This window comes from Leptinotarsa decemlineata, unplaced genomic scaffold (genome assembly GCF_025532065.1).
Source record: "Leptinotarsa decemlineata unplaced genomic scaffold, Ldec_3_MD MMD2_tig00000251_RagTag_RagTag, whole genome shotgun sequence".
Taxonomy (NCBI): Eukaryota; Metazoa; Arthropoda; class Insecta; order Coleoptera; family Chrysomelidae; genus Leptinotarsa; species Leptinotarsa decemlineata.
In genome coordinates this window covers 605,776-633,584 of record NW_027412547.1, presented here as the reverse complement: position 1 = coordinate 633,584, position 27,809 = coordinate 605,776, and the positions used below count along the sequence as shown (strand labels likewise).

Genomic DNA, 27,809 nt, shown 5'->3' with positions numbered 1-27,809 from the left:
ATTAATAAACCCTCCATAAATCTGCCCTTGTTTTCAACAATATTGATAAAGTCAATCCTTAGAAAGCATCCGATTCTTAAATTTTGACAAATGGAAGGTCCACTCTGTGAATGATAGAAACTGAGAGAAATAACGATTCATTATTCACTAAATACCGCCAGAGGAACGTTTTTTTGGTGGATATAAAGTTTGTCATTTTGAATTGAGTATTATCTAGAACTCAAAGTTTCATTTTGAAATTGCAACCAGTACACACATTTTAATTGATGCTAATGTACCTGTTGAAATCAAAATATTAAAAAAATATGTGTGTGTTTTGGAATTTGATCCTGAAATTGAGGAATTTGATAATTCTCCATTGGCAACGCTGTTCTTATATTTTGATTTTGATAGAGGGCGTATTAGGACAATAAACTAAACTTTTTACCGCTCAATGATTTTAAATTATGTTCAAGTTCAAACTCAGTAATTCACTTTAAAATGCCTGCCACTCTATTAATGAAATTGGTAAACGATGATATTGAGTTGGAAAGTTTCAGGACATGGCTTTTATCTGGGGTATTTTCAAAAATAAAAAATAAATACAACCATAACCTAGTTTACTTTTAGGAGGAATATCCTGAATTGAAGTGTTCTCGAGCAGATTTTCTCACTTATTTTCTCAATTTCGTACACGAGGAGGTACCGTGGTAAGTAAATAGCGAAATATTGTCCATATCCATTAACCTAATATTTTTGTTTTTTTTTAGTCAGAACAAGTTCGTTGATAGCCCAGCTGTTAGAATTAGCCAAATCGGCGACAACTCAAAGAACAATTTAGACAAACCTTCAGAAAAGAGCTTTACAGGAGTAGTAGTCGAGGTAAATTGTAGCACACCAAAGTATTCCAAGATACAACCAAATGCAGAACTAAGTAATAGCTACTACAGTCCGGTATCACCTCTATATGAAACCCAAAACAAGTTTGCAACTCCCAAAAACAGGAACCAAAGTTTAACAAAGCGGTCGTCTCCCATTTGCCTAGGAGATTACATTATACAAAGGAAATCATCCTCGAAAAAAAAACACTTCAAAGGGAAGACCCCAGAAAAGAGTAGCAAGAGAATCACTCCGACATGTATCAACGAAGTGGAAGCTAGCGAAAGTTTCAAGACGAACCTCAACAGCTTCAATAACTTTGAAACGAAAGAGGTTTCTATAGAAAATGTGAGTGAGAATCGAAATTTTTTGAGCGAAGAGCGTCTGAAAATCTTATCGAAACGTTTGGAGGATGCTCCGGTTGTCAACATTGCAAAGAAAGGTGAATCAGTTGGCCAGGGGCAAGAAATAGAACCGAAACTATGTTTGGTGACTTATCGGACTTCAATTGACAGAGTGGCATCTGTTTATACTATAATTTTGACTAACTACCTGGTTTTGAATATCACTAGTGAGATTTACTACCTGATATCCTTGCTCCTGAGCAAGAGGTATGTTTCAGAGTCCTTTGACGATTCACTGGGTGTGGAGTTTCTGAATAGCGAATTTAAAAAACCACAATTGGTTGAGAAAGCCTTGAATTGCTCAGATATTTTCGAAAGTATCCATAATATAGTGTATTTCGCTGTGAAGTGTCTCGAGTCTCAGCTAGAAGTCTTGAAAACCTATGACAAATCAACGCTAAATTTGTTGTCACTCAACAGCAGGCTGCAAAAGTTTTCAAGAAAGTTCTCCGAAAAATTGGCGAGGATATCCACAAAGAAAACAGAAAGAATTATAGAACTATCTTATGATTCCCAGACGAATGTCTGTTTCAATTCCGATACTGACAATAGGGAAAATTTCCCAAATGATATTTGTTTTCATTCTTTTAGGAAGCAGAGAGATCTTTTCTACGAGATTATCAGGATATGGGAGACCAATCACTTGTCTCAGGGGTGGAATTTTTCAGCGAGTCTGGGGGGTAAGATAAAGACGCTGTTTGTTTTGCAGGGCAACTCGGTGAACTTTATGCACTTTTCGAGGCTGTTTAAAGCACAGCTGTTGAGTACTTGTGGAAAATCTCAAAGGGTGAGTTAACTCCAAAAATCAACTTCATAAGAAAATGGGGAATGTTCCTCCTGACGAAAATCAAGTTGTTTTCATAAGAGAGCTCTAAAACAACGCATTTTAAATTTATCATTTCAACCTTTTTCTTTAAAAAATTATTTAAATACTTGAAAAAAAGGAATGAAATAATGCATTCAACATTTAAAGGGATTCGTTTCTATTTCACCATTTGGCAACATCGGTTATAGCTAATAAAGGACAATGAATCTGTTACCTGTATGAGACAAAAAAAGATGACATATTTCAGAGGCGTGATGTTCTGTTTATTTATTTTCCGAGTTCCGAGACATTCTGTGACATATGACATTTTGTGCACCTAACCTATCTTCCTCTATATAAATAAATAACAAAACAACTGTTGTTTATGTGGCTTGTGGAGGTGGTATTGAACTATAATTTATATTTTGCCTTAATTGTTGATTTATAAAGATAATTTTCCTTTTTTAAAGTAGAATATCTAGGTACCTGTAAATTATTTCAACTTGATATAGGCGCTGTTGCCAATATGTGAATTAGAAACAAATCCCTTTAAAAATTAAAACCCAACATTTGAAACATCAATTTGAATACTTTTCAAAGTGAATTTGAAAAACTCATGAATTAAAACTCAACTTTATTTTGTTTAAACTTGCATTTGCTGTAATAATCCAAATTGAGGAACATTCCCCATTGCAACAAAAAACTATATAATTACTACATCTACTTACAATAATTTGGTAATTATCAAATAGAAGGACTTGGTTAATAACATCTTGAAAATGTCCAAAAACCGATTTTTCAACGATTTGTTTGTGGCTATTAAAACTCATAAAAGACCACCTTCTTTCCACAAATGCATGCTTCGGACTTTCACCTATTTTCATCATTTTCAAATTAATTCCACAATAATAACAATCTCTTTGGAGAACATGTTTTGAACATCACCGTATCAGTAAATTTTTGTTATATATTGGGAATATTACGGTAACTACAGAAAAATAATTTCGTTACCAGATTTTCAAACAAAACATTATGAAAATTAGCACATCACTATTTTAAACGCAATGTTTGATATTCTTTGAAAGAGCTCAAGTCTCTCCCTATGAACACAGATATAAAACTTGCGTACAAGCAATATATACAGAATTCTGAAAACTCTATCATCACAGATCATTCGAAGTTCAGTTAGACAAGACAAGACAAGACAATTTATTTTCCACTGAATGTTACAAGTACCATACATTATGGGAATCGTCACTAATAAGTAGGTTATAATAATATTACAATTTCACTTTTTGGTCATAAAATAAAATAAATTAATATAAATAAATAGGTACATGTACACACTTTAAAAATTAATAAATGAAATATAAGTTTATCAATACTAATTGGGATTATTTATTAAAAATTTGAATCAAAAGACTACTGTTTCACGTGGTCCGAGTCAAAATTTTCATTCAAAAACTCCTAAACTGAATAATAGCATTTCTGTACTAAAAACTGTTTTAGATAATTTTCAAATAAACTTGTGCTGAGTTCTCTAAATTTCTTAATTTCACATATTTTATTGTAGCATTTGATTCCTATATAATTGGGATTCTCCTGTCCGATTGATAATCTAGAGAAACATAAATTGATGGTGTCCTTCTGCCGCGTATTATGATTGTGAACATCCTTTCTTGTTTTGAGAGAGTTATGTTTATTTATGATGTGAACAATTATTGAGTAAATGTACAAGCTTGGTAATGACATAATACCCAGCTCAACAAAGTGGTTTTTACAAGATGTTTTGCTAGATAAATTCAGCATGCACCTTATAATTTTTTTTTGAGTGATAAATAATTGACCACTATTATGGGCTTTTCCCCAGAAAATCAGACCATATTACAGGCATGACTGAATAAGGCCAAAATATAGTAGTTTCAGTACTTCCATTGACACTGTGTTACGCAAGTTTCTAATAATGAAGCAATATGAGCTCAGTTTTGAGGATGTATGTTCAACATGATCGTTCCATGTGAGTTTTTGATCCAAGCGCACCCCTAAAAATTTTGTACAGGTCGAGTTTTCTAATGATGTTTCTTCAGTTTTAAGTAGTATGCTCTGGTTCACAGTGGCATTTTTTGTATTAAAGTAAACAGCTATTGACTTGTCTATATTCAGAGATATGTTATTATTACCACACCATTGGGTTATGTTTTTGATAGATTCGTCAGCTTTGTCTTGTATTTCCCCCCTTGAGTGTCCAGTGATGATTAAATTAGTGTCATCTGCATAAATAATTGGATAGCTTGTTTTATTTTAATAAAAATTATAATTATTTTTCCAGGAAGAGGGTTTCTCTGAGGAACAGCTCCCTTTTCTGTCATCTCTACCAAACATAGACTCGAACAAACTGAACCTCTTGAAAAATCGGCTGGTAACTAAGCAAGTTTCCAGCGGTTTGAATTCTCTTCCACTTTTTACAGGACACCAAGAGTTTTACAAAGATTTCATACTGACAGCTGCTAACCATGCTTTCAACCGACATTTGTGCGATACTTTCATTTCAGAGATTATCGAACTCAACGACACCAAGTTTAGCTGCACAGACTTAAATGAATCCGGTGAATAAATTATCTCTATATACTAATATAAATGTGAATGTTCGTGAGGATGGATAAATGTATGTATGTATGTTTGCGGCTCTTTCACGCCTAAACGACCGAAGGAATTTAGATGAAACTTTACATATATACAGCTTATATATCAAAATAACATGTAGGCTTCAATTTACGAAGGTTTTTGGTGATTTTGGTCATAATATAACGATAAGTGTGGGAATCTTTCAAAGAAAGGAAGGAAGTAATCAATTTGAAAATAAGTAACTATACATGGATGTGTAGATCATGCAAAGAAGCAACTTTCAGACACTAACTGGAAGAAAGTCCTCCTGAAACAGCTACTTTCATATAAACATTGAATTACACGAAAGAAAAAATTCTTTCGAAACAAATACTTTTATATGAACACTGAATTATACAGAAGATACTTTTCTCTACTCCGTTTGTATTTCAAACATTCGTTATGGAATAAAATCAGATACCATTCACAAGAGTTCTACTTTAAATGGATGGTAACAAATTGCACTTACACAAACAGATGGAAGTTTCAGCCTGTTTTACTTCCCACGTGTTTCGATCACCAAGTGATCATCTTCAATAGGAAGATTAACCTGAATCTTCCCCTTGAAGATGATAACTTGGTGCTCGAAACACGTGTCGAGGTGTTAAACATAACTGTTTGGTGTTGCAATAAAACTCTAGTAATATGTAGAGTAATATCTATCTATCTAACAAAATTTGATGCAAATCCTTTGATTCGTCACGCCCTTCTAACTTTCACCTTATTTCTTGAACAGCCCATGTATATGTAAATGTGTGACTCGTGTAAGAAACAAAAAATGATAATAATGATAAATGAAAAAATGGAATTCACTAATAGAGGTAGAGTCTCGAATACACATTTAAAAAAAATTGATGTAGTGTGTTCCTTTATTACAAGTTCATTTTATATCTGCATCCAGAATTATTTTCGTATTGATTTATAGAGATATTGATAGTATAACGAATTAAATCAATCAATCAATCAATCAATCAATCACTGTACTTTATTGTCTAAGAAAAAAATCTTATTGACAAAGCATATGAAAACAATACTATTACACAAAATAACATACACATATATATATATACATACACATATATAACACATATATGCACATATATACACACACATACATATATACATATATATATATATATATATATATATATATATATATATATATATATATATATATATATATATATATATATATATATGATGAGCTGTTTTCTCGGGTTTCGCTCCGTGTTCTGTGTATTTTCTCCCCATAAGGATTATTTTGAAAAAAACCAGACATCACCAGAAGATGGCAAATGAGACTTTGCCGAAACGTTGTGAAAATAATCCTTATGGGGAGAAAATACACAGAACACGGAGCGAAACCCGAGAAAACAGCTCATCATACTTTATCCGTGAGAATCTTCGAGTTAACATATATATATATATATATATATATATATATATATATATATATATATATATATATATATATATATATATACAGTGTGGTACCTTTAACTGGAATAAATTCAGTAGAATTGTAGCAGAATGTTTCTAGCAAAATTCCTGAGACAGGTCGATTTTGTTTTCAAGAGAGATACATTTCTACATTCTAATGAACCAAATTACATGCATCCCTTACATAGGGTAGCTACCCCCTAATTTTTTTTAAATAGCAATAAGGGTTGATTTGTATTAAATTTTAAAGACATATTATTCCTCTAAACAGCAGTGCCCGATTTTTAAAATTTCGTCGATTAGTTTCCGAGATACTATCAATTTAATAATTTGCATAAAAAATTAGCATTTTTCAAATTATCCTCATACCCTGCTTAGGAGTGTACGTAATTTGATTTATAACATTGTTAAAATGTTTATCCCTTGAAGGCAAAATCGACCTGTTTAAACATTTTCTTCAAAGCTGCGCATTTTTCATAAGACATGAGGATAATTTGAAAAATGCTAATTTTTTATGCAAATTATTAAATTTATAGTATCTCGGAAACTAATCGAAGAAATTTTAAAAATCGAGCACTGCTGTTTAGAGGAATAATATGTCTTTAAAATTTAATACAAATCAACCCTTATTGCTATTTAAAAAAATTTAGGGGGTAGCTACCCTATGTAAGGGATGCATGTAATTTGGTTCATTAGAATGTAGAAATGTATCTCTCTTGAAAACAAAATCGACCTGTCTCAGGAATTTTGCAAGAAACATTCTGCTACAATTCTACTGAATTTATTCCAGTTAAAGGTACCACACTGTATATATATATATATATATATATATATATATATATATATATATATATATATATATATATATATATATATATATATATATATATATATATATATGTGAATTAACTGTCTTAATCAAACTTATTTTAACAATATTTCACTATCACAAATAATTTATATACAACACTAACGCTTAATTTATCTCAACAGTTAGATTTCTTTCTTTAAACGCACGATTCACTTTCTAAGTACAGACTCCCTCCCTATAGGGACGGGAGACCGGCTTTATATAGCGGCAACGATCACTGCAGATCTCTCTCGTCGTTTCGGCACTCATCTAGAGTTGTCGCGGTGAGTCATATGTTTGGTGTCTGAGATAACGGTCAGGGCCGGCTTTAGATTCATTACAATAGATTGTGAAATATATAGTCACTCTCTCTTTTGATTATTCAAATATTTCTCCAATGAAAATATTTTAATAATAATAACAATTTATTTTCCCGAGAAACACAATGTTTATAGCAGGGGAAAAACAATAATTCAAAAAGAACTATATAGTAACTTAGCACGAACAGAGCACACAAAAAAAATCAGAACTGAAACTTGAAGAAAATATAAATATACATACATATACACACATATACATTATTATCAACATGAATATAAGTGCACTTATCAGATATATCTATAAAAACAATGAATATCTTTTCAAATTAATCCGGAATTTTTGTTTGTTATTTTTTTTTTCCAGATACCGATATCGACACATTAACTATAAAGTCCTTTGCTTCGACCCTCAAATACCTGAGGGTCCTCGCAAAGTTCTTGGGATTCATCGAATCGTTGCCTTACAAATCAGAAATCAACATGTCAGAGAAGTTGTTGATAGCCCACATCAGACTAAGGAGTCAGGTAAAAAGTTCACTTGAACTACTCATTATTTATACTGTAACTCAGTCATATGTTTCAGATTACTCCTGCTTTCGATATCAAGCAGCTACTGCTTCGATCAATCTCCGAAAACACCATCGTGCTAACGATTCCTTGGTTGGTGAAGTACTTCGCGATGCTTGACCATGTGACTCTACGTTTGCCCTATTACATCCCGGTATACAGAACTTTGTTTCAATTGTACCGTTCTTACGACCAATCCACACCAAAGAAGTCATACAACTACAACATCTCATTGGTTAGGTTTTCCTTGGGTTGGCTCTTTGAACTGTCCCATTTTCCTGATGCCGAGTACTTCTACTCCGAAACTAGTAGTCCAACTTGCCAGGTACCAAAGAGAAATACTCTGGACAATTGCAATATAGTGGATCAGAATGTGCTGTACACTTGTTGCCCCTTCCTGGACGAAATTAAGAAGTTACTAAGCAGCAGTTCGTCGCAGAGAGCTACCACAGTTAGGCATATCACTCCAGTTACTTCCAGGGAGTCTTCGGAAGTCTTGCTCCAGAAGCGTTCAGCAGTAGGTCCACAAATCTGTTAGTAGCTGAAGATATATTGTCGTGACGTATCGATTTTTCTTGCAGCATTTATTGGAGGAAGCTTTTTTCAATGGCCAGCCCTCTTCTGTCAGGAAAACGGTCGAGTTTGTGAGTGAAAGAGTCGCATCGGCTTGCGTTAAGCACATATGTCATTCGATAGTACCTGCGGCCAAAAAAGCTGCTTTGCAGGAACTCAAATCGTTTTTGGAGTCGGAGAGAAAGGACTTGCAGGATTTGTCTCCGGCGAGGGAAAAGCAGCAGAATGTAGGTATTTGTTTACATTTTCTTTCGTTTTTGCTACAAAATCAGGAAGTGATGGTTATTCTGAAAAATAATCAATTACTGCATTGAGATCAACTCTTACATGGGCATCCATTGAAAAAAACATTTTTATTTCACCATGATTTTCATAGTCAAGATCAGCCATGGAAAACAACGGTTTTTAAAACATTCATTTAAGACAATGTCATTTTCAAGTTCATATAGTACAAATAGCACCCCTGTGGCCGACTAAAACATACAAACTAACTTGTGAGGGATATGATAATGAAATGTAATCATCAATCAAATATTTTACAAGGCATCAAACATACATGCGTGTATAAAACTTATCAGACTATATAGTTAGAATAAATATAGTTTAAAAAGCTAAAAAGTGAGTTCGAATTACATCAAGGAGGTTATGTACAGCGCCATCTGCCCGCGAATAGATCAAGCAATAATCTCGATAGTTACGTACAGCGCCATCTGCCCGCGAGTAGATCAAGAAATATCAAGGAGGTTATGTGCAGCGCCATCTGCTCGCGAATAGATCAAGCAATAATGTCGATAATTCTAGAGTTACAAACAAACATACATATTTATTTTATTTATTTATCGGTCAAGTACACTACCAGTTTATAGCAGAATCAAAATATAGTAAGCAGTAGAGTTGTAGGTTGTGGCAAATTATAGATAATACACAATACTAGTACGATTAAAAGGTATTATTCATGACAAAAATCAGTAATGAGCTTGTAATGAGTAATACTTATACATTTCCTGATTACTGATCAGTTAAAATTCATTATTTTCTGTATAGTGTTAGATATTTATTACAACTAGTGGCAACGCTGTACGCAACGATATTTCTGTCTTTGTCACTTTACCGTAACTTCCATCTCATCGTTGCAGTCCTCACTAATGTACTTGCAGCCATGAGCGTATCATTGGTTTGTGAATTATACAGCGTGAATTGTACATTTTACAGTTAAGTTAGTCAGCAATCGACGTGTTGTGATAACAATTGGTGAAAATAATAGTGCTAATAAGTGTTTAAGCGTTACATAATTATATTTCTACACCGTTCTCAAACTACTCAAAAAATGGGAGACATGGTCGGGCCTTCCACGTCGAAAAAGGTAAAACGGTCGGAGTCTCGGTCAGTAAGAGAAAAACAAATTGTACTGCGAGTATTTCACTGTCTTGAAAGAGATCATCAGCCACCAAAAGATGACTTTGTGCATATGTGCTGTAATTCTACGTGTGTACCTCTGAATAACCAACCGGGCATTTCTACATCATTAAGTTCCACAATTACAAAAGATAAATTAGTTGATATGTGCTCTGATTATACCGGTGTACCAAAATCATCCATTTACAAAATACTAAGAGAAGCAGAAATTAATGGGGACGTACAAACGCCAAAAACTAGTAGCGGACGAAAAAAAATCACAGTTGATGAAGAAGCCAAAACAGAACAGAACATTTAAATTAGTGGACGTGCAACATCACCTACAAGAAGCTATTCGAACTGTTTCTGCAGAAGACTGGAAGAAATACATGCAGCATGTTTTAAAAGAGGAGCAAAAAATGTGGGACGTAGACAACCGTATTGAACACAATATTGAACCAATCATAATTCACTTTGATGATAGCGGTAGCAACAGTGACGAATCTGGGGTTGAAGATTAGACGAAAATTTGTACATTTACATTTATATTATATTCTATTATCAAAAATTTGTAATTTGTATTTTCTAGTACCCCTGACGATGAGTTTAAGTTACTCGAAAGCTTGAGAATAGTTATAAAGAGTTCACTTATCAATTGCTGCAACCCAATAGTGAAAAAAAGTATATATATATATATATATATATATATATATATATATATATATATATATATATATATATATATATATTGTGTATTTTATTAATATTGTTAATTTATTTGGTACCTACTATAATTACCACGATTATTACTCCGTTTTCATAAGGCCCACCTAATGACTACAACGATTAGGTAAATTACGATATTGCAAAGTTTTAATGAAATAAATAAAAAATGTGTATGAATATTTTAACTAATTGTACTAAGAATTTTTCTTTCATTCTTAACCCTCTCAAAAATTAATAAGCACGCCCCCGATTTGCTGTCAACTGGGCTTACTTCTACTCTCAATCATTATTGGTTTTAGTATATATATACATATCTTTTATATCCTCTATTTTAACATAATTTGTACCCATGCACCATTTTTATTTTAATTACATTTGGTATATATTGCATTTTTAAAGTATTTACTACCCAAGATTTTTCTACAAGATGATGTTTTATGATAATAAAGCATATTACTATTATTAATTGAAATCACCTTCTTTAAAAATCAGGATAATGAGTTTTGCCTTTTTCTCGAACAAGTGCTCATCATTTCGATCTCCGCAACATCACATGTACTCTAAGACCACTCTCAGAACCAAAGCGGCCCAAATAGCGCAATGCAGCTTGTCTTCTCTTCACAAGCAGTGCCACAAGGAAGTGTCTGCTATACTGAGCGAAAAATTGCCGGCGACCATAGACGCCTTGTTAGCGATAGACTCGCTGCCACAAACGAAATCCGCCTGTGTCTCGATAGCTGCAAAAACCTGCAAGGAAAGAGTGAAGCAGTGGCTGGGCATGCACGTCACCATTTCCATATTCACTAGAGACTTCGACAGCGAAGTGCAGAAATCACTGTACCACGAAAACAAGAAACCAGCCAAAGATAAAGCGGTTTTCGCGATGCCAGCTTTAGGAAGCAAAGAAAACCACAATGAGGACGCTCTGAGTGGGTTTCACTTGCTGGAAAAGATAAAGGTTTGATGGTTGATGTCTCGTTTTCAGCGAATCAGTTTCTTTTCTGTTTTCAGAACTTGTCGGTCGATCTCATCGATGATCCTTCGAGTATTGAAGAAGAGGCTGTTCTGAAGCTGCTACAGGATGCACCCGCGACTCTTAACGAACGTTGTGATGTGAATGAAGTCATCACCGCTAATATATGCACCGCTCTTGTCGATTTTTCGTTGTTGTTGGGTATGTACAATTTTCCTGAGTTATATTTTTCGCCAGCACGAGTGGCTGGCTTCTTCAGAGGTCTATTCATCCTGATGGTTCACCGATGACTAGTGATTTCTGCCTGTTTAAGCCCACCAGGAAAATACAATTTAGTGAAGGAGATCATACGATACTGTTTGAAGATGTGAAACTACTTGCCTACGATCATGGATACCATAGTCGGCTTGTACGGGAAACCATAGTAATCCATAAATGTACAGAAAACTACAACAGAAAAGAGGAGGCGATAACGCTTAATCGGATTTGAAATGCCAACTAAAAGATGCTAAGGTGGCAGCAGTGTAACGCAGTGAAACGGGTAATAACACTTCGACCACAGATGTTAAAGGGGCAGCAGTGCAACGCAATGTATCAGGTAATAACACTTCGGCCACTAATGCTAAGGAGGCAGCAGTACAACGCAGTGATTCAGGTAATAACACTTCGGCCACATATGTTAAGGTGGCAATGTATCAGGTAATAACACTTCGGCCACAGATGCTAAGGAGGCAGCAGTACAACGCAGTGATACAGGTAATAACACTTCGGCCACAGGTGCTAAGGTGGCAGCAGTGCAACGCAATGTAACAGGTAATAACACTTCGGCCACAGATGCTAAGGTGGCAGCAGTGCAACGCAATGTAACAGGTAATAACACTTCGGCCTAAGATGCTAAGGAGGCAGCAGTACAACGCAGTGATACAGGTAATAACACTTCGGCCACAGATGCTAAGGTGGCAGCAGTGCAACGCAATGTAACAGGTAATAACACTTCGGCCACATATGCTAAGGAGGCAGCAGTACAATGCAGTGAAACAGGTATTAACACTTCGGCCACAGATGTTAAGGTGGCAATGTATCAGGTAATAACACTTCGGCCACAGATGCTAAGGTGACAGCAGTGCAATGCAATGTCACAGGTATAAATATTACTGGAGTTTTTTCCCAACACCAAATCGTTATTTACAGTAATAATAATTACTACACCAAAGATTCCAAACAGTGCATCATAAATGTAACAGGTAATAACACTTTGGCCACATGTGCTAAGGTAGCAGCAGTGCAACGCAGTGTAACAGGTAATAACACTTCGGTCACAGATGCTAAGGTGGCAGCAGTACAACGCAATGTAACAGGTAATAACACTTCGGCCACATATGCTAAAGTGGCAGCAGCGCAACACAATGTAACAGGTAATAACACTTCGCTCACAGATGCCAAGGTGGCAGCAGTGCAACGCAGTGAAACAGGTAATAACACTTCGGCTACATATGCTAAGGTGGCAGCAGTGCAACACAATGTAACAGGTAATAACACTTCGGCCACAGATGCTAAGGTGGCAGCAGTGCAACGCAATGTAACAGGTAATAACACTTCGGCCAATAACAACGCACCAACTAGAAAGGCGGGCTACCTGTGTCAACATAAATACAGCTTACGAACTAGAAATCACTAGTCATCGGTGAACTATCAGGATGAATAGACCTCTGAAGAAGCCAGCCGCTCGTGCTGGCAAAACGTTAGGATTCAGTTCCAAACCACGACGGCCTTCAAACCCGAACGAAGATCGTAACACTGAAAATCTTGGCTGTGAAAGCCTCAACCAACTTATCAATAATAATAATTCCTATACAGGGCGTAACACAAGTACTTTAAAATATTTAAGTGACATTTGCCTGAGACAATTTTGAGAAAAAAAGTCAATATGAACTTGTGCCCGAAAATGCCTCGTTTCGGACATACATAGTGTTGAAATTAAATTTGTTGGTTTTTAAAAATGACTAGCAAAAAGTAAGTTATTTGCACGAAATTTGGTACCCAGGGTTTCTTTGACGTGGGAAATTATAATTTCGTATTGATTTTCATGTAACATCTAGAGGGCGCTGCGTCCGCTGTCATTATTTATTTCAAATTGCCCTAATTTTTTTGACAGTAAACTTTTGGTGCTTTTCACGAAAAAACCTAATTCCCGCACCTTTTCCAAGTAAAAAAGGTACACCTCCTCAACAACGCTGGAGAGATATTTATAATTTTCAATATCGATTTCGCTACCACACGTTTCGTTTCCAAAATTTTCAAAAAAATTGCATGGCATGAGAGAGAGATATATATGTTTAATGTCATTAGAAATACATCTTGCCTACAGACATTTTTCTGTTGAAAAAATAACTGTAAATATTAATAAATTGTTAAGTACATATATACATGTGCACATATACAAACAGTATGTTTGTTAAAATGTAATCTTGTATAGGTAGACATAAAATTACTAAATTTTGTGTAAATGTATATAGATATGTGTTCAGATAGGTTTCCGCGGTCGGTAATTTGATATACTGTTGTCCGGGTTGAACCGCGTCTGTAATTTTCATCTTTTCGGCTCCTGTTTCGGAGCCATTTTTAAGAATCACTTGGAACTGTTCTTACATGACTCGAGGACGAGGTCGTAATCTCCCTTGCCCCCAAATCTCGTTACTAGCTAGTGACGTATTTCCAAACATTGTTTCATATTGGCTCTCATTCATTATTTTTTTTATTGTACGGGTTTTGATCCTGTGGATAAATGAATAAAATAAAATTTGGGTTACCATAAGAAGCTATTATTGGCCTACAACTTTATTAAATTTCCATCAGGTCACTAACAAATTTACTTTGAAAGCAACAGTTAGATTATTTAGGGATGATACAATAGTAATGAATAGCTTTTCTTGAATAAAAACGCCAGATAGAAATAATTCAAGAACAGTATCGACTTTTCAAATAATAAAATTATAGATACGTGGTAAAATTTTTGTTTGGTTCTCCATATAACTATCATGAAACCTCATCAGGAAATGTCCTCTTCATAAACTTCATTCAACGTTGTAATTGGTTTATTTACTGATTTTTCAGTTATTCACAAAGATAACATCTGTACAGAGAATATAATGAACTTATTTATGAAGTCTTGGGAGTTTTATTACGGAACCACAGAGGACCTTTTTGCTAATCTACTGTGTCCCAGAAACATTTCGCTATTAGGAAAATCCAGCGACAGAAGAGCAGTTTGGAAGGCGTTTTCGAAGTTTGTCATGCTGTTAATCAAATACAATGCGCTCTCTCTCGATAACTTCGAGCATCAGTGTACGGGATTTTTCAAAAAGGACTGGGATAGGGTAAGTAAGAGTCAGTTTAGTGTTTGTAACATTTTATTATTTTTTTTTCTTTTACTAGACTGTTTTGGAAGATGTTTGTTACTTTTTCCGGTGTTTCGCCGAAGACTACAGACAGAAAGGAGGAGACGCCGGTAAATTTTTGTTACTGGTCGAATTCTTCGCTGAATTTTGTCCAGATTTGTGAGAACATTTTTAACTGTTTTTATGTATTTATTGACTAAGTGTCTCGACCAAGTGGCTGTTTTTATTTTATAGGCTGATTTTATATAAAAAATACAGAATGTGGCTATTACAAACCCTCTGAATTTAATTTCACCTTCGACATCCCTCTGGTTCATCAGATTCGTCCGAACAGTCGGGAGTACCGTCGCAAAACTTTTCCTTGGCCAGGCATTGGTTGTTTTGGCAAGGATGTTCGTTACTGAGACAGGTTACTGCTGAAAAAATAAGTTTATATGAAGCTAACGCGGAAATATCTGCAGAGTTGTGATTGTGAACCGCAAGGAACAACTCTGGAGCCAGTACTACGAAATGAAAACGCAATTATCAAATTTAAAAGTAGACATCCGTCAAGAAAATTACCTGTGCTGCACTCCATTTCATCTGACTTATCCCAGCAGTCGATTCTTTTGTCACATTTCTTGGTTAGGTCCAAACAGGACGTGGAGTTTCCGCATTGAAAATGAGTTTTCAAGTTGCAATCTGAAAAGATTTTATGTTAGATAGATTTTAGTAACTTGAAATATAATTTATCTACTTTACTTTTTACTGCAGAACCATAACCATATCATTTGGAATCATTGATAAGGTTTTCATTGGGAAAGTATGACAGAAATCAAGGATGCTATTGATAATGTGGATCCAAAAGAGGCGACAGGCGTAGATTAAATTTCTCTCAGAATTGTAAAGATAGTGAAATCTCAGTCAGTACAATTTTCTTGGATTGACAAAGAACAAGAATGTGAATTCGTTGTCGACAGTTAATTAGCTTGGTGTTATGCTTGATCCCAGACTAAATTTCAACAGCCACGTCAATAACCAAAAAAAAAAAGTGATTGCAAGAGCCGCACATTCCACAAGTTTAACAAACCCAGGAGCAGGTACAAACAAATCAACAGCAAGCCGAATATATAAACTAATCTGTCGTCCACTTATTAAATACTCACACACACTGTTTCTCAATATCAAACAAAGAGCCTTGAAAACAATTAAAGCATCTGAAACAACGGCTATAAGGAAAATAACAACATTAAGGCATCCCAATAACTTCAGACACAACCCTTCAAACCCTCTGCTGTACCAACTCACTGGTATTATCCCTATCGAGGAAAGACTACCGTCACTTACTCAAAAGTTTGCTAGAAAAAACGACAACAAAATCTGGTTTTCCGTTAATCAGCTGTCGCCTCCATACGAACGACAACTCTCAGAAGCTAAGAAACTTGTGGGAGCTAAGGACTAACGAGGTCTTACCTTTTAGCGTGTGATTCCTAACAATGTAGAAATCATTAGAAAGTATGCTGTGTATGCAAGAGTATGACATCGACACAACAGAAACACTGTTAGAAAAATTAATACAACTTTATCAATGAAATTACCTCTCTCCACTTACTGGGAATATACCTCAGAGCTAGAGAGGCTCTGAATATTCCAACCAGGTGCGGCATAAGAGTGTCCAGTCCCCACTGAAGTAGGGCTGGTCTTATACCGTCAGGTCCTGGTGACTTGAAGGGGGAAAAGCCCGATATAACCCATCTTATTTTGTCCTCATCAATTACTGCACTAGCAGATAGCCAGTCGTATTGTCAGTGTTTTGTTGGTACATCCGTCCAGTTCGTCGTTCCAGGAAAGACAGAACCTGGGAAGTGAGTTTCCATAAGAATCTCGGCACTCTCCTGGAGGTTGGCGGCTTTGTCGCCACTTTCCCTCGTCAGGATGCCGATACTCTTATGGTGGTCATTTGAGAGTGCCTTCTGGAGCCTAGAAGCTAGTGGAAAGTCTTCGACTGCCACACAATAGGCTCTCCAGGCTTCTCTTTGCTTTCGTCTGCAGACTTTTTTGAACTCTCTGAGGTTGGCTTGATATACAGGGTGTCCCTGGACTTCCTCTTTTCCTCTCGGGAATGTATAGATGGGGTCAAAATATCACCAGTACTTCATATAACTTTTTTCCTAAAAGTCTTCGTAACCAAGTTACGGGCCCTCGAAGTTACAAAATGAAAAATGTTTTTCTTTGATAACTTTTCAAGTGAATATTCAAAATCATCCAAATTTTGGTAATTGACTAAACAAATGAATTCCGTCGATGAGCTTTCATGCAGGAGTCAGTTGTTTTGCTACAAAGCCAGGAACGGACTACCCCCGATGGTCCACACCCCAAAACTTTGAAATGACAGATATTTTTCAACAAAATAAGGTTACTTGGACAATTTTATGAATAAAAGTACTCGTGTGGAAAGTCGATCGGAGCAACGAGTCTTGATAAAAATGTAGTTCTACTCGACGACATCAAACCCGCTCGTCCACCATTATTTGAAATGAATAATTATCAAAGCAGAAATAATAATGATAACGTTAATTCAACAACATTTATAACAGGAATAATACAAAGTATGCTAAAATGAAGTCGTAAACAAAAAGTACAGTACCTATATGGAAGTTTAAGTCACAATTGTGATAGCAGATATTTTTTCAAAAGAAATATCAAGTTCTGTAGATTCGTGGTGTTTTTAAACTAACAAGCTACTCTACTATGAAATATCGAATTCATTCCATATTTTGTATGTACATAATACGTGTGGAATAATCACGTTTCGTGTTGATCAGTTATCTGAATCTCATGAAATTCAACATTCGAATGTTTCAAATTCTTCACAGCTAAACTGTTGAGGAGTTTCACTGATAATTATAATTTTAAGGGAGAAATTCTTTAACACGAATCTAAATTTAGCTGAAAAAACGCACATCGGAAAAAATATTTACTATACTAATAAAAAGCAAACGAATGAACTACAAAAACGGCTGCACATGATCAGGTGAAAAATATCCAGGGAATAATTATGTTCCATTTCTTTCACAGATGTTGACAAAAAAACCTTTTAGAAAGTTTTGATAAAAAATGAGAAACTGGAATGCGATTTTGTTTTGTTGAGTGGTGCGTTGTCATATGACTATCATTGTATTGTCAATATTCTATAGGATATTTTGAATTTTTTTGATATGGCCGAACAGTTTACATTCAATGAATATGCAGATATGCATGTATTTTATGGACGAGCATTTTGTAATGCTGCAGAAGTTCGTCATCTGTATTCCGAGCATTTTCCCAATCGAACGGTACCGTCAAGAGAAACATTCGAGCGTGTCGATCGCAGCTTGAGGGAGACAGGTATGTAATAATTGATAATTAATTTGAGCACGTTGTTTTATTTCGATATTATTGTAGGTACAGTTTTGCCAAAACGTGGTGGTGAGGGCGCTCCTAGGACTGTACGTACCGTTGTATTGGAGGAAAATATTTTGGAAGCCGTCGCTGATGATCCTTCAATGAGCATCAGAAATCTATCAGAACAGTTCCATACATCCAAGTCCACTATTCATAGAATAATTAGGGAACAACTGCTCCATCCATTTCACATCCAGAAGGTACATGCCATGACACCTCAAGATTTTCCAGCACGACTGGAATATGCCAATTGGTTCATGGATAGGCAAAGAGAGGATATGACTTTTATTAATCGAGTTTTATTCACTGATGAAGCAGGTTTCAGTAGAGATGGAGTAATCAACTCTCATAATCTCCATATATGGGCCGAAGAAAATCCCCATGGGATATTGCAAACCAAACACCAACGGAAATTCAACGTGAATGTTTGGGCTGGTATCATAGGAAACCATCTTATAGGACCATTCGTTCTACAGGACCGATTGAATGGAGAACGTTATTTGGAGTTCATTCAGAACGATTTGAATGGACTTTTGGAACATGTTCCATTGCAAACCCGAAGAGATATGTGGTTTATGCATGATGGCGCTCCTCCTCATTTTAGTTTGATTGTGCGTGACCATCTGAACCATATTTTCCACAATAGATGGATTGGTAGAGGTGGGCCATATTCATGGCCATCGTGGTCTCCGGATTTAAATCCATTGGATTTCTTTCTGTGGGGGCATCTAAAAAGCCTTGTTTACGCTACACCTATTCACACAAGAGATGCATTGTTGAATAGAATAACATTACATTGTGAAGCCATACGAAACGACCCTGGAATGCTATTTCAAGTACAGAGAGGGTGTCTTCGCAGACTAAGAAAATGTATAGAGAGAGAAGGTGGTCATATCGAGCAGTTTCTGTAGCGGATTTTTCATTTCTGTTTGCTCTTGAGGCTCTTAAGTTTCGTTAGTTAAACGTGTTTGCATTATAAAAATTCGTTATGAACATTTTACCTATCATTTCCATTTTCCTTAAAAACTAATATTTTCGAATAATGGTAGACATCTCAGGATAAATGTTGTTGAATTAACGTTATCATTATTATTTCTGCTTTGATAATTATTCATTTCAAATAATGGTGGACGAGCGGGTTTGATGTCGTCGAGTGAAACTATATTTTTATCAAGACTCGTTGCTCCGATCGACTTTCCACACGAGTACTTTTATTCATAAAATTGTCCAAGTAACCTTAATTTGTTGAAAAATATTGAAAAATATCTGTCATTTCAAAGTTTTGGGGTGTGGACCATCGGGGGTACTCCGTTCCTGACTTTGTAGCAAAACAACTGACTCCTGCATGAAAGCTCATCGAAGGAATTCATTTGTTTAGTCAATTACCAAAATTTGGATGATTTTAAATATTCACTTGAAAAGTTATCGAAGAAAAACATTTTCATTTTGTAACTTCGAGGGCCCGTTACTTGGTAACGAAGGATTTTAGGAAAAAAAGTTATATGAAGTACTGGTGTTATTTTGACCCCATCTATACATTCCCGAGAGGAAAAGAGGAAGTCCAGGGACACCCTGTATACCCCAGTCCTCTTTGAGTCTTGTACGTTTTGCCTTGTTGAAGGTCGTTCTCGCTGTCTTCTGAGGTGTTCCAATTCAGGGCACCACCATGTGTTGGTTGTGCCATCTGTTTGAACCATCCTCTTCGGACAGGATTCCTTGTAGGCAGTGTCTATTTTGTTGTGGACAGATACCGTGTACCTTTCCAGTTCTTCATTGTTGCCAGGAGTCAGGACCTCTGTTTCCCGCAGAGCTCCTCTTAAGAGTCGATTGTAGAGAGCTACATCCGTCCTCTTCGGGTCACGGGATTTTACAGTGGATTAGATAAGCCAGCGGTGGTTTGACATTGAGATATGGTCCTAGACTTGCCAGTCTTGGATTTTGTTTGATATCCTTAAGGGGATTCGACGGAGCGATATATGGTAAGCACACCACCTCCAGCAAGTTGGAGAGTAAATGCAAAGAGGTCTCAGATGCAATATGGAAGACCGAATGGCTAGCACCTATACCGAGAAAATACTGGCTAAGAATTATACCGGAGAACGGGAGGGAAATTCCTGGAAACGACTCCAAAGAAGGTAGGCCTTCCTTTCTTGAGGTGAACAGACCGAATCCACTTAACAGTAGGATTTCTGACTGTCAACTTAGGAAACACCTCCATAATATGGGGCTAGTGGACACACCTCTATGCAGGATGGACAGGATGGACGATGACCTAGGAGGACAACTCCTCGGGAGGATGTACAATCCTGACGTTTCGCTGGTGCGAGTGGCTAGCTTCTTCAAGAGTTTATACATCCTGAGTATCAGTCCCCGGAGAAAAAAGACTCAGGATGTATAAACCTCTGACGAACCTTGCTACTTGCACCAGCGAAACGTCAGGAGGAATTTCCAAAAATGTATGGCCTTCGAACTCGAAAAATAGTGACACTGAAAAAATTATTTTGTTCATGGGAATCGTTCGAAATATGATTATAGATATTTTCAGTCAACGAAACCTTCTTGTGATGAAATTTAATGATATGACACGTTAAAAAGTAAGATCTCATTGATCATTTGCTCGCAAAAGTTTCGTCTTCTAAGGGAGCGACAACTGGTTAACGAAAAACATTTCTTAACGAACTCTCATTCGAGATATCCTTCACAACTAAGTCCTTTTTCAAAACATTCATGTCGAGTTATAAAAATGTGTAAAATCTCACACCGGAATGTTTCGCCATTAAAAAAAAACCGTTTAAATCTGTTTTTCCGTTAACCAGCTGTCGCACCCCTACGAGCGACAACCCTAAGAAGCTTAGACTTGTGCGAGCTAAGGATTAACGAGGTCTAACCTTTTAACGTGCGATTCCTAACACGTTAATAGTTACCGCAATTTTTTTCGTCCAAAAGATCCGAGCAATCCATGACCCCGTCACACCTCTTCTCTTGCGATATGCACATGTTTCCGCAGCTGAAAGCTCCTTTGGGGCACTTGAGAGTATCTGTCAGAAGCGAACACTGGAAGACTTTCAGTCTGGCGTCGAGGATTTGACAGAAGTGCGTGTTGATGCTACAAAGTCCTCCACAACCTGTAGGATCGTTCCAGTCGGCAGCCAGAACGCAGCGTGGCTTTCCAGTTTCTTCAACTTTCAAACATACCTCCACACCAGAAATACAGTCATTGCAAAACGGAGGAGAGTACGTTTTCTTTTCCTACGAAAATAATCATCATAACAATAATAATAATATCTTTATTCGTCTTGAGAAACACAAGGTTTATAGTCATGTCAAAACAAATGGAGCAATCAAAATCAGGCTATATACATCTTAAGATTCCACAATCAATGTTGGTCATGAATTGAGAAAAAAAAAAATACGAAGAAATTCTCATTAAAACAAATCAACATACTCATTAAAACAAATTACATTACATGATTGAATTTGAGAATTAGATGGTAATCATAAGGTTGAAAAAAATAATATTGAGATCATCAAGAATATCAAGATCGTTAAGAAGTTCAGTACAAACATTTGATTTAAATTACAATACACATACATATTAGTCAAATGGGAACACACCCATTATTAAGGTGTCCACATTGAAGGCATCTCTATTCAATTGGACACTTCCATAAAATTCATTGATATCATACAGAGGATTTTCAGTTAAAAAAACTTCAGAGAGTACTTAAATCTATTGAATGACAAATTGCGAAAGTCTAGTGGCAGAATATTGTATAGCTTAAGGCCAATATTGTCAGTCCTTTTCAGTCTATTTGCTTGCATGACGATGTCTGATTTATTTCTAGTATCATGATGGCGTATGTCTGTACGATAGGTGTAATTATTTATATTTAGTCGAATATGTAGTAGGTTTTCATAAACAATGACTGAATACAGTGTCATTATTTTGAGATTTTTAAATATTGGACGGCAAGTTTCATCCCATCTGACAGAAGTTGTACCTCTTACAACGAATTTCTGCAGGATAAACACTTTTTCCAGATGACATTTTGATGCACTGCCCCAGGTTATTATTCCATATCTTAGAACTAAGTGAAAAAGAGAATGATATGTAGTGAGGGCTGCATTCTGCTTCACAAAACTTTTAATTACTCTAATTGCGTATGTTGACCTACTCAGCCTGGTACATATGTTATTTATATGTTCTACCCACGATAAATGTGTGTCAATATAAACCTCTAAAAATTTAACTGCAGTTTTATCAGCTTGGTTTGAGTTTCTTGTTTCAAAAGTTAGTACTTCTGTTTTTTGTTCATTTGAAATCAGTTCATTTGATCCAAACCAAGATCGTGCTTTGTCCAGGATATTATTTAGGGTACGTTGAGGAGTTTTAAGTACGTCCACTGCTCTGCTCAAGGTTGCATCATCTGCATACATGGTAGTCTTAATATCTAATGAATTGAAGAAATGTAGTAGATCATTAATATATATAAGAAAGAGAAGTGGTCCTAATATGGAGCCCTGAGGAACTCCTCTTATCAGTTTCATTTTTTGACTACGAGATTCTCCGTATTCTACCACTTGAAATCTCTCAGTCAAGTATGATTTTATCATATTTAGGCACACCCCTCTAATACCATACCAGTATAATTTGTCTAAGAGGATTTTATGATTCACACAATCAAATGCCGAAGTGAGATCAGTGAATACACCAATATATTTATCTTTATTGTCAAATGCATCTTTTATGTAATTTGTGAGAGAGTTTATAGCATCAGAGGTTGATTTCTTTCTTCTGAAGCCAAATTGACGTGGACTCAAAATATCATTGACTTCTAAAAATTCAACAAGTTGTGTGTAAATGGCATATTCGATTATCTTAGAGTTAACTAACGTTAACTGCAGTTTCGTCCTATATGGACATTCTCAAACTTGAACAATAAACTAACAATGATTCATTACATTCACCAATATATACCATTCAGGTACTTGATTGAGTACCTGAATTTACAGTTCACAATGGGCATGTGCCAATTTAAAAACCGGAGAGTAAATTAAATCGACTTGGTCATTTAACAGGTTGCACCCGCAATGTTTATGCTTGTGAATTTCCAAGGATTCTAAATAATTGAGTTTGCAACCCTTCCTTGCCTAGTGCAGAATTTCCGTATCGCTTAGATTCGGAAACTTGTGGTTGCATGCCAAGAAATGATGATGAAGACCACTTTTGCCTGGTTCTGATTGGCAAAGGTTCTATCGGTGAGAAAGTTATGGAAGTGTTTGAAAAGATGGTAGTCTGTTGACGAGAAGTCTGGAAAGTATGGTGGGCAAGACAGAACTTTGAATTTCACTAGTTCGGACTTCCATTGTCTAATATATAAAATGATTTGAAATCCCTGAAACAACTAAAAAAGAATAACTGAACTAGGTGCCTTCCTGAAACACATCAACAGCGTGAGACCTTCCATCACTTTCACAATGGAGAAGGAAATCTACAACGAATTGCCATTCTTAGACGTTTTGGTGAAGAGGACCGACACTAAGTGGGAAACATCTGTATACCGAAAACCCACTCATTCGGGACAGTATCTGAACCACGAATCCAACCACCATCAATCGACTAAGAGAGGAATCATCAAGACTCTACTAGACCGTGCTTTTGGGCTCTGTAATACGAAGGAAGGTCTCGAGAAGGAACTAGACATCATCAAAAATGATCTTCAACGGAATGGCTACTCCAGTGCTTGCACTTCCCTGCATCAGAGGATTATCGGAGAGGATAAGAAGAATTGGTTCCAAATACAACATCAGAACCTGTTTCAGATCCGGTAACACTATCCGTAGCAGCCTCACGAAAACCAGCCCACTAAACGCGGACTGCGATTCTAAGAATTGCATTTATCGGATACCCTGTGAGTGCGGAAAATCCTATATTGGTGAAACTAAGAGGCCATTGAATGTTCGCATGGCCGAGCACAAGAAGCAGACACAGCGAGGGGAAACCGGCAAATCAGGAATAGCAGACCATGTTTGGACCCATCAACACAACATCGAGTGGTCTCAAGCTGAGATCTTGCACAGAGAGGAACACTGGTTTAGGAGAAAATTCAAGGAAGCCGCATACATGTTGTCCAACAACGTATTCAGCCAGGCCAGCGTAGAAATACGCAACATATGGAAACCCATCATCAAGCGAAAAATGGCCAACTCCCGTCAAAACGGTCATCTCCAACGGAACCAGTGAAGCGGAAAATGGAAAGCAGGGATAAGTGAAAGTATTTTAACGACCTATAAATAGTCATCTCTCGGAGGAATCAGTCCAGTCATCACCCGAAGACGATTGTAGATACTATCAGTCGAAACGTCGTGAACTAACGTGACTTGGAATCTCTACACTTTTCCATTTTTATTTTCTTTTTTCATTCCTTTATTTTTATTTTGTTTTTATTTATTCAATTGTTATATTTTTACTTGTAGTTTATGTATTATTTCATTTCAGGTTTATTTTGCTTAATATAATTGTTATTTTCAGCTATTCATTTTTAATTCTTCTTTTTTAGTTGCTTCAGGGATTTCAAATCATTTTATATAGTAGACAATGGAAGTTCGAACTAGTGAAATTCATCATGAAACATTGTCAATCACCTTCAAACAAAAACAGAACTTTTCCATACGTATACAAAAAATGTTTGGTGAAATCAAAAATAAAAAATCGGTGAAATTTGCCGGAAAATACAAGGTGTTTCATATGAGGCGAACATCAAACATCAACAAAAAATGGTTTAGACTTTCGCGGCTGAGGTTTTCAGTGTCACTGTTTTTCGAGTTTGAAAGCCGTGGATTTTTGGAAGAAATTCCAAATCCACGGCTTTCAAACTCGAAAAACAGTGACACTGGAAACATCAATACCTTAGGTATAGCCTAATAATTCCTAAAGAGCTTGCCTTTTTTTGGATTCTCAAAGTAAACACCAGGAACTCACCATCTCGTATACTGTTGCTGGATTTTCGTTGCGTGTTGCATTCAAAAGCCGATCTTCGCGAGTTTTGTTTGTTGTATGTGTATCACTCACAGCTTCTTGGAGTTTATATTTATTTGACGTTTTGCTGTCTTCTTTGAATATCAGTTTGTCTGAAAAAACAAATTTCTGTTAGAAATTGATCTAAATATCTGTGTAAATTACTCTTTATTACGAAGAGTATTTTCTTCGGAAATATGTAGATATAAATTTGAAATCAATACTTCTTTTATTGTGTTACTTTTTGTTGAATGAATATTTCATCATATTTATATAAGCTGATGAATTGTGTGTCCTCTGTTTGGAAAATGATGAAGCAGTAGAGCATATACTTTGTGCCTGCCCCGCTGGGGACCGAATCAGGTTTTTTAAGTCCTGCAGATCCGTACTCTCACCATTTGACCTGAAAGATCACTCACCATACAAACTAATCGGCTTCGTTGAGAATGTGTGAGCCACAATAAACCCTTGCGGGTTGGAGTGGAGGGTCGAATAGACCCACTCACTTTAGACCTAACTCAACCTATACAAAGATATGTAGATCACGCAAAGACGTAACTTTCAGCCACAAACTGGAAGAAAAAAACCCTCTCGAAACAGCAGTCAATTACTTTCGAAACAAACACCTTCGTGCCATACACGGTCGAAGGCCTTCGAGATGTTAAATAAAAGATCATTTGTGATGCACTGTTTGGAACCTTTGGTGCAGTAATGAATAGAACTGGAGTGATGCTGATCAAAACACGTGTCGAGGTGTTGAAATAACGGTTTGGTGTTGGGAAAAAACTGCAGTAATATTCTTTAAAGAAGACCTCGACAAAACCCGGAAACCGACCAAAACATCGAAAGTTTATGTTACACAACCTGGGAAAATACGGAAACTCAAAAGATAGAATTACCGAAACTTGTTCTCCGAAAACATTCCAAAATATTATAAAGGAGTTCAAGAATTGACTGTTTTATTGTCAGGAGTTTCAAAGAGTTCATTTGTACAAATGGTTGTTTTATCTCTAAAGGTAACTAGCAACGAGGTTGAAATATAATGCTATCCCTTTGTGTCCTGAAAAATAACACTATAGAATTCATTTCTCTTTCGAACGAACATTCATGTCGAAAAATTTGACATAAGGTGGCGAAATTCCAAGTTCAAAATTCAAACATCGATAACTCCGCAACCGGTTATCGAAATTGAAAAAAATTAGAGGCATTGCATAGAGAATTAATACACCTTTCATCAGAAATGTCACAAGACCACCTTTCCATTTGAAATAAAAAGTTTATAGCACCCGCTCGGTGGCAAAATGATTCCTTTTTACAAAAAATCTGTGAGAATTTCACTCTTGCCATATGAACGAAATGGTTCAGTAAATTAATAAGCTTCGTTATGTCTGGATTCATTTTTTGAGTTTGAATAGATGTGTGGCATAATAAATTCGCACGTGTTGCAGCGAAGGGCCGCATGAACCCACTCACTTTGGACCTAACCTAGAGAACTCACCCAGCGAGAAGAAAATCCCCGAAGCGACCGCCAAAAGAATCGAGCAGAACACCAGAACGTACAGGGCGATCCTATACTTGTGTGTTTTCTTTAAATCGTCCCTCTCGTTTATCCTCAACACCCACCTCTGGCCAAAGATGTTCCTCTTGATGATGACGTTCCTGTTGTAGCTGTTCTCGTACACTTCCCGGGAAATCGTGGAAATCCGGAGGTTTCTGTCGTTGCCGTTCTTGCCGTAGTAGTGAACTTTCGTGAGCTCGACGTTGCTCGGTTGGAGGATCATCTTTTATTGGATTTTCATGATGCGTCGGGGTCGGGTGGTTTGTTTTACGATACAAACATTCTCTCATCGACGAAATGGGCGATGGGTGTGCAGTCGCTTGTGACGATTTCTGCCATGTGGTTCAGGGAAATGCCGGTCCGGCATTTGCGAGGTACGGAACTGAGGAGAGGTAGAAAAGCTTTTGTTTGAAGGTAGTTGACAATGTTTCTTGGTGTATTTCATTAGTTTGGACTTCCATTGTCTAATATGATATAAATTGATTTGAAACACCTGAAAGAATCTGTAAAAATAAAAAAGGGATTAGCTGGAAAATAACCATTATATTAAGCAAAGAAACTGAAATTATAATGAAATAAAATACAAGCAACAACCAAAAAATCAAAAATAAAATGAAACTGTTAACAGGAGATGAGAATAAAAAAAATATTAACAAGAAATGAAAATTAAAAAGATTCCAAACCAAGTTAATTCATGACGTTTCGATAGTTAGTTAGTCTTCGGGCGACCTATTCCTCCGAGATCTGATTATAGGTCCTTCGAGTGCTTTCACTTATACCCTTTTCCCTCTCTCCGCTTCATCGGTTTTAGCGGAAACTGATCGTTTGGCGGGAGTT

The 27,809-nt window shown here is 36.3% G+C and overlaps 2 protein-coding genes across 3 annotated transcripts; one reads left to right on the top strand and one right to left on the bottom strand.

Annotated features, from left to right (window-relative positions):
• Positions 1–378: 378 nt before the first annotated feature.
• On the top strand, positions 379–15,248 carry dlt (codanin-1 like protein dlt). Its single transcript, XM_074173446.1, has 11 exons — positions 379–558; positions 610–689; positions 750–2,049; positions 4,397–4,673; positions 7,706–7,866; positions 7,925–8,425; positions 8,490–8,708; positions 11,126–11,560; positions 11,614–11,776; positions 14,690–14,952; positions 15,011–15,248. Exons 1-11 carry the CDS (start codon positions 481–483, stop codon positions 15,134–15,136), a joined length of 3,603 nt encoding a protein of 1,200 aa, XP_074029547.1. The 5' UTR covers positions 379–480; the 3' UTR covers positions 15,137–15,248.
• On the bottom strand, positions 15,027–27,468 carry LOC141481625 (uncharacterized). 2 transcript variants are annotated; one of them, XM_074173452.1, is made up of 5 exons: positions 26,913–27,468; positions 25,379–25,527; positions 21,321–21,645; positions 15,535–15,654; positions 15,027–15,386 (listed from the first exon to the last, which is right to left on the bottom strand). In XM_074173452.1, exons 1-5 carry the CDS (start codon positions 27,193–27,195, stop codon positions 15,265–15,267), a joined length of 999 nt encoding a protein of 332 aa, XP_074029553.1. In that variant the 5' UTR covers positions 27,196–27,468; the 3' UTR covers positions 15,027–15,264. The 2 variants fall into 2 exon arrangements, with proteins under 2 accessions (XP_074029553.1, XP_074029552.1); XM_074173451.1 differs by having other exon boundaries at positions 15,027–15,389; positions 26,913–27,463.
• Positions 27,469–27,809: the final 341 nt, after the last annotated feature.

Bases quoted from the DNA above. Each gene is read 5' to 3' on its own strand.
- LOC141481625 (XM_074173451.1), bottom strand. From the start codon at position 27,195: ATGATCCTCCAACCGAGCAACGTCGAGCTCACGAAAGTTCACTACTAC. The intron at 25,528-26,912 runs GTGAGTTCTCTA...TTGTTTTTTCAG, and splicing joins GGGGATTTTCTTCTCGCTGG to ACAAACTGATATTCAAAGAA. The intron at 21,646-25,378 runs GTGAGTTCCTGG...TTATTTTCGTAG, and splicing joins CAGCAACAGTATACGAGATG to GAAAAGAAAACGTACTCTCC.
- dlt (XM_074173446.1), top strand. From the start codon at position 481: ATGCCTGCCACTCTATTAATGAAATTGGTAAACGATGATATTGAGTTG. The intron at 690-749 runs GTAAGTAAATAG...GTTTTTTTTTAG, and splicing joins GTACACGAGGAGGTACCGTG to TCAGAACAAGTTCGTTGATA. The intron at 11,561-11,613 runs GTTTGATGGTTG...TTCTGTTTTCAG, and splicing joins ACTTGCTGGAAAAGATAAAG to AACTTGTCGGTCGATCTCAT.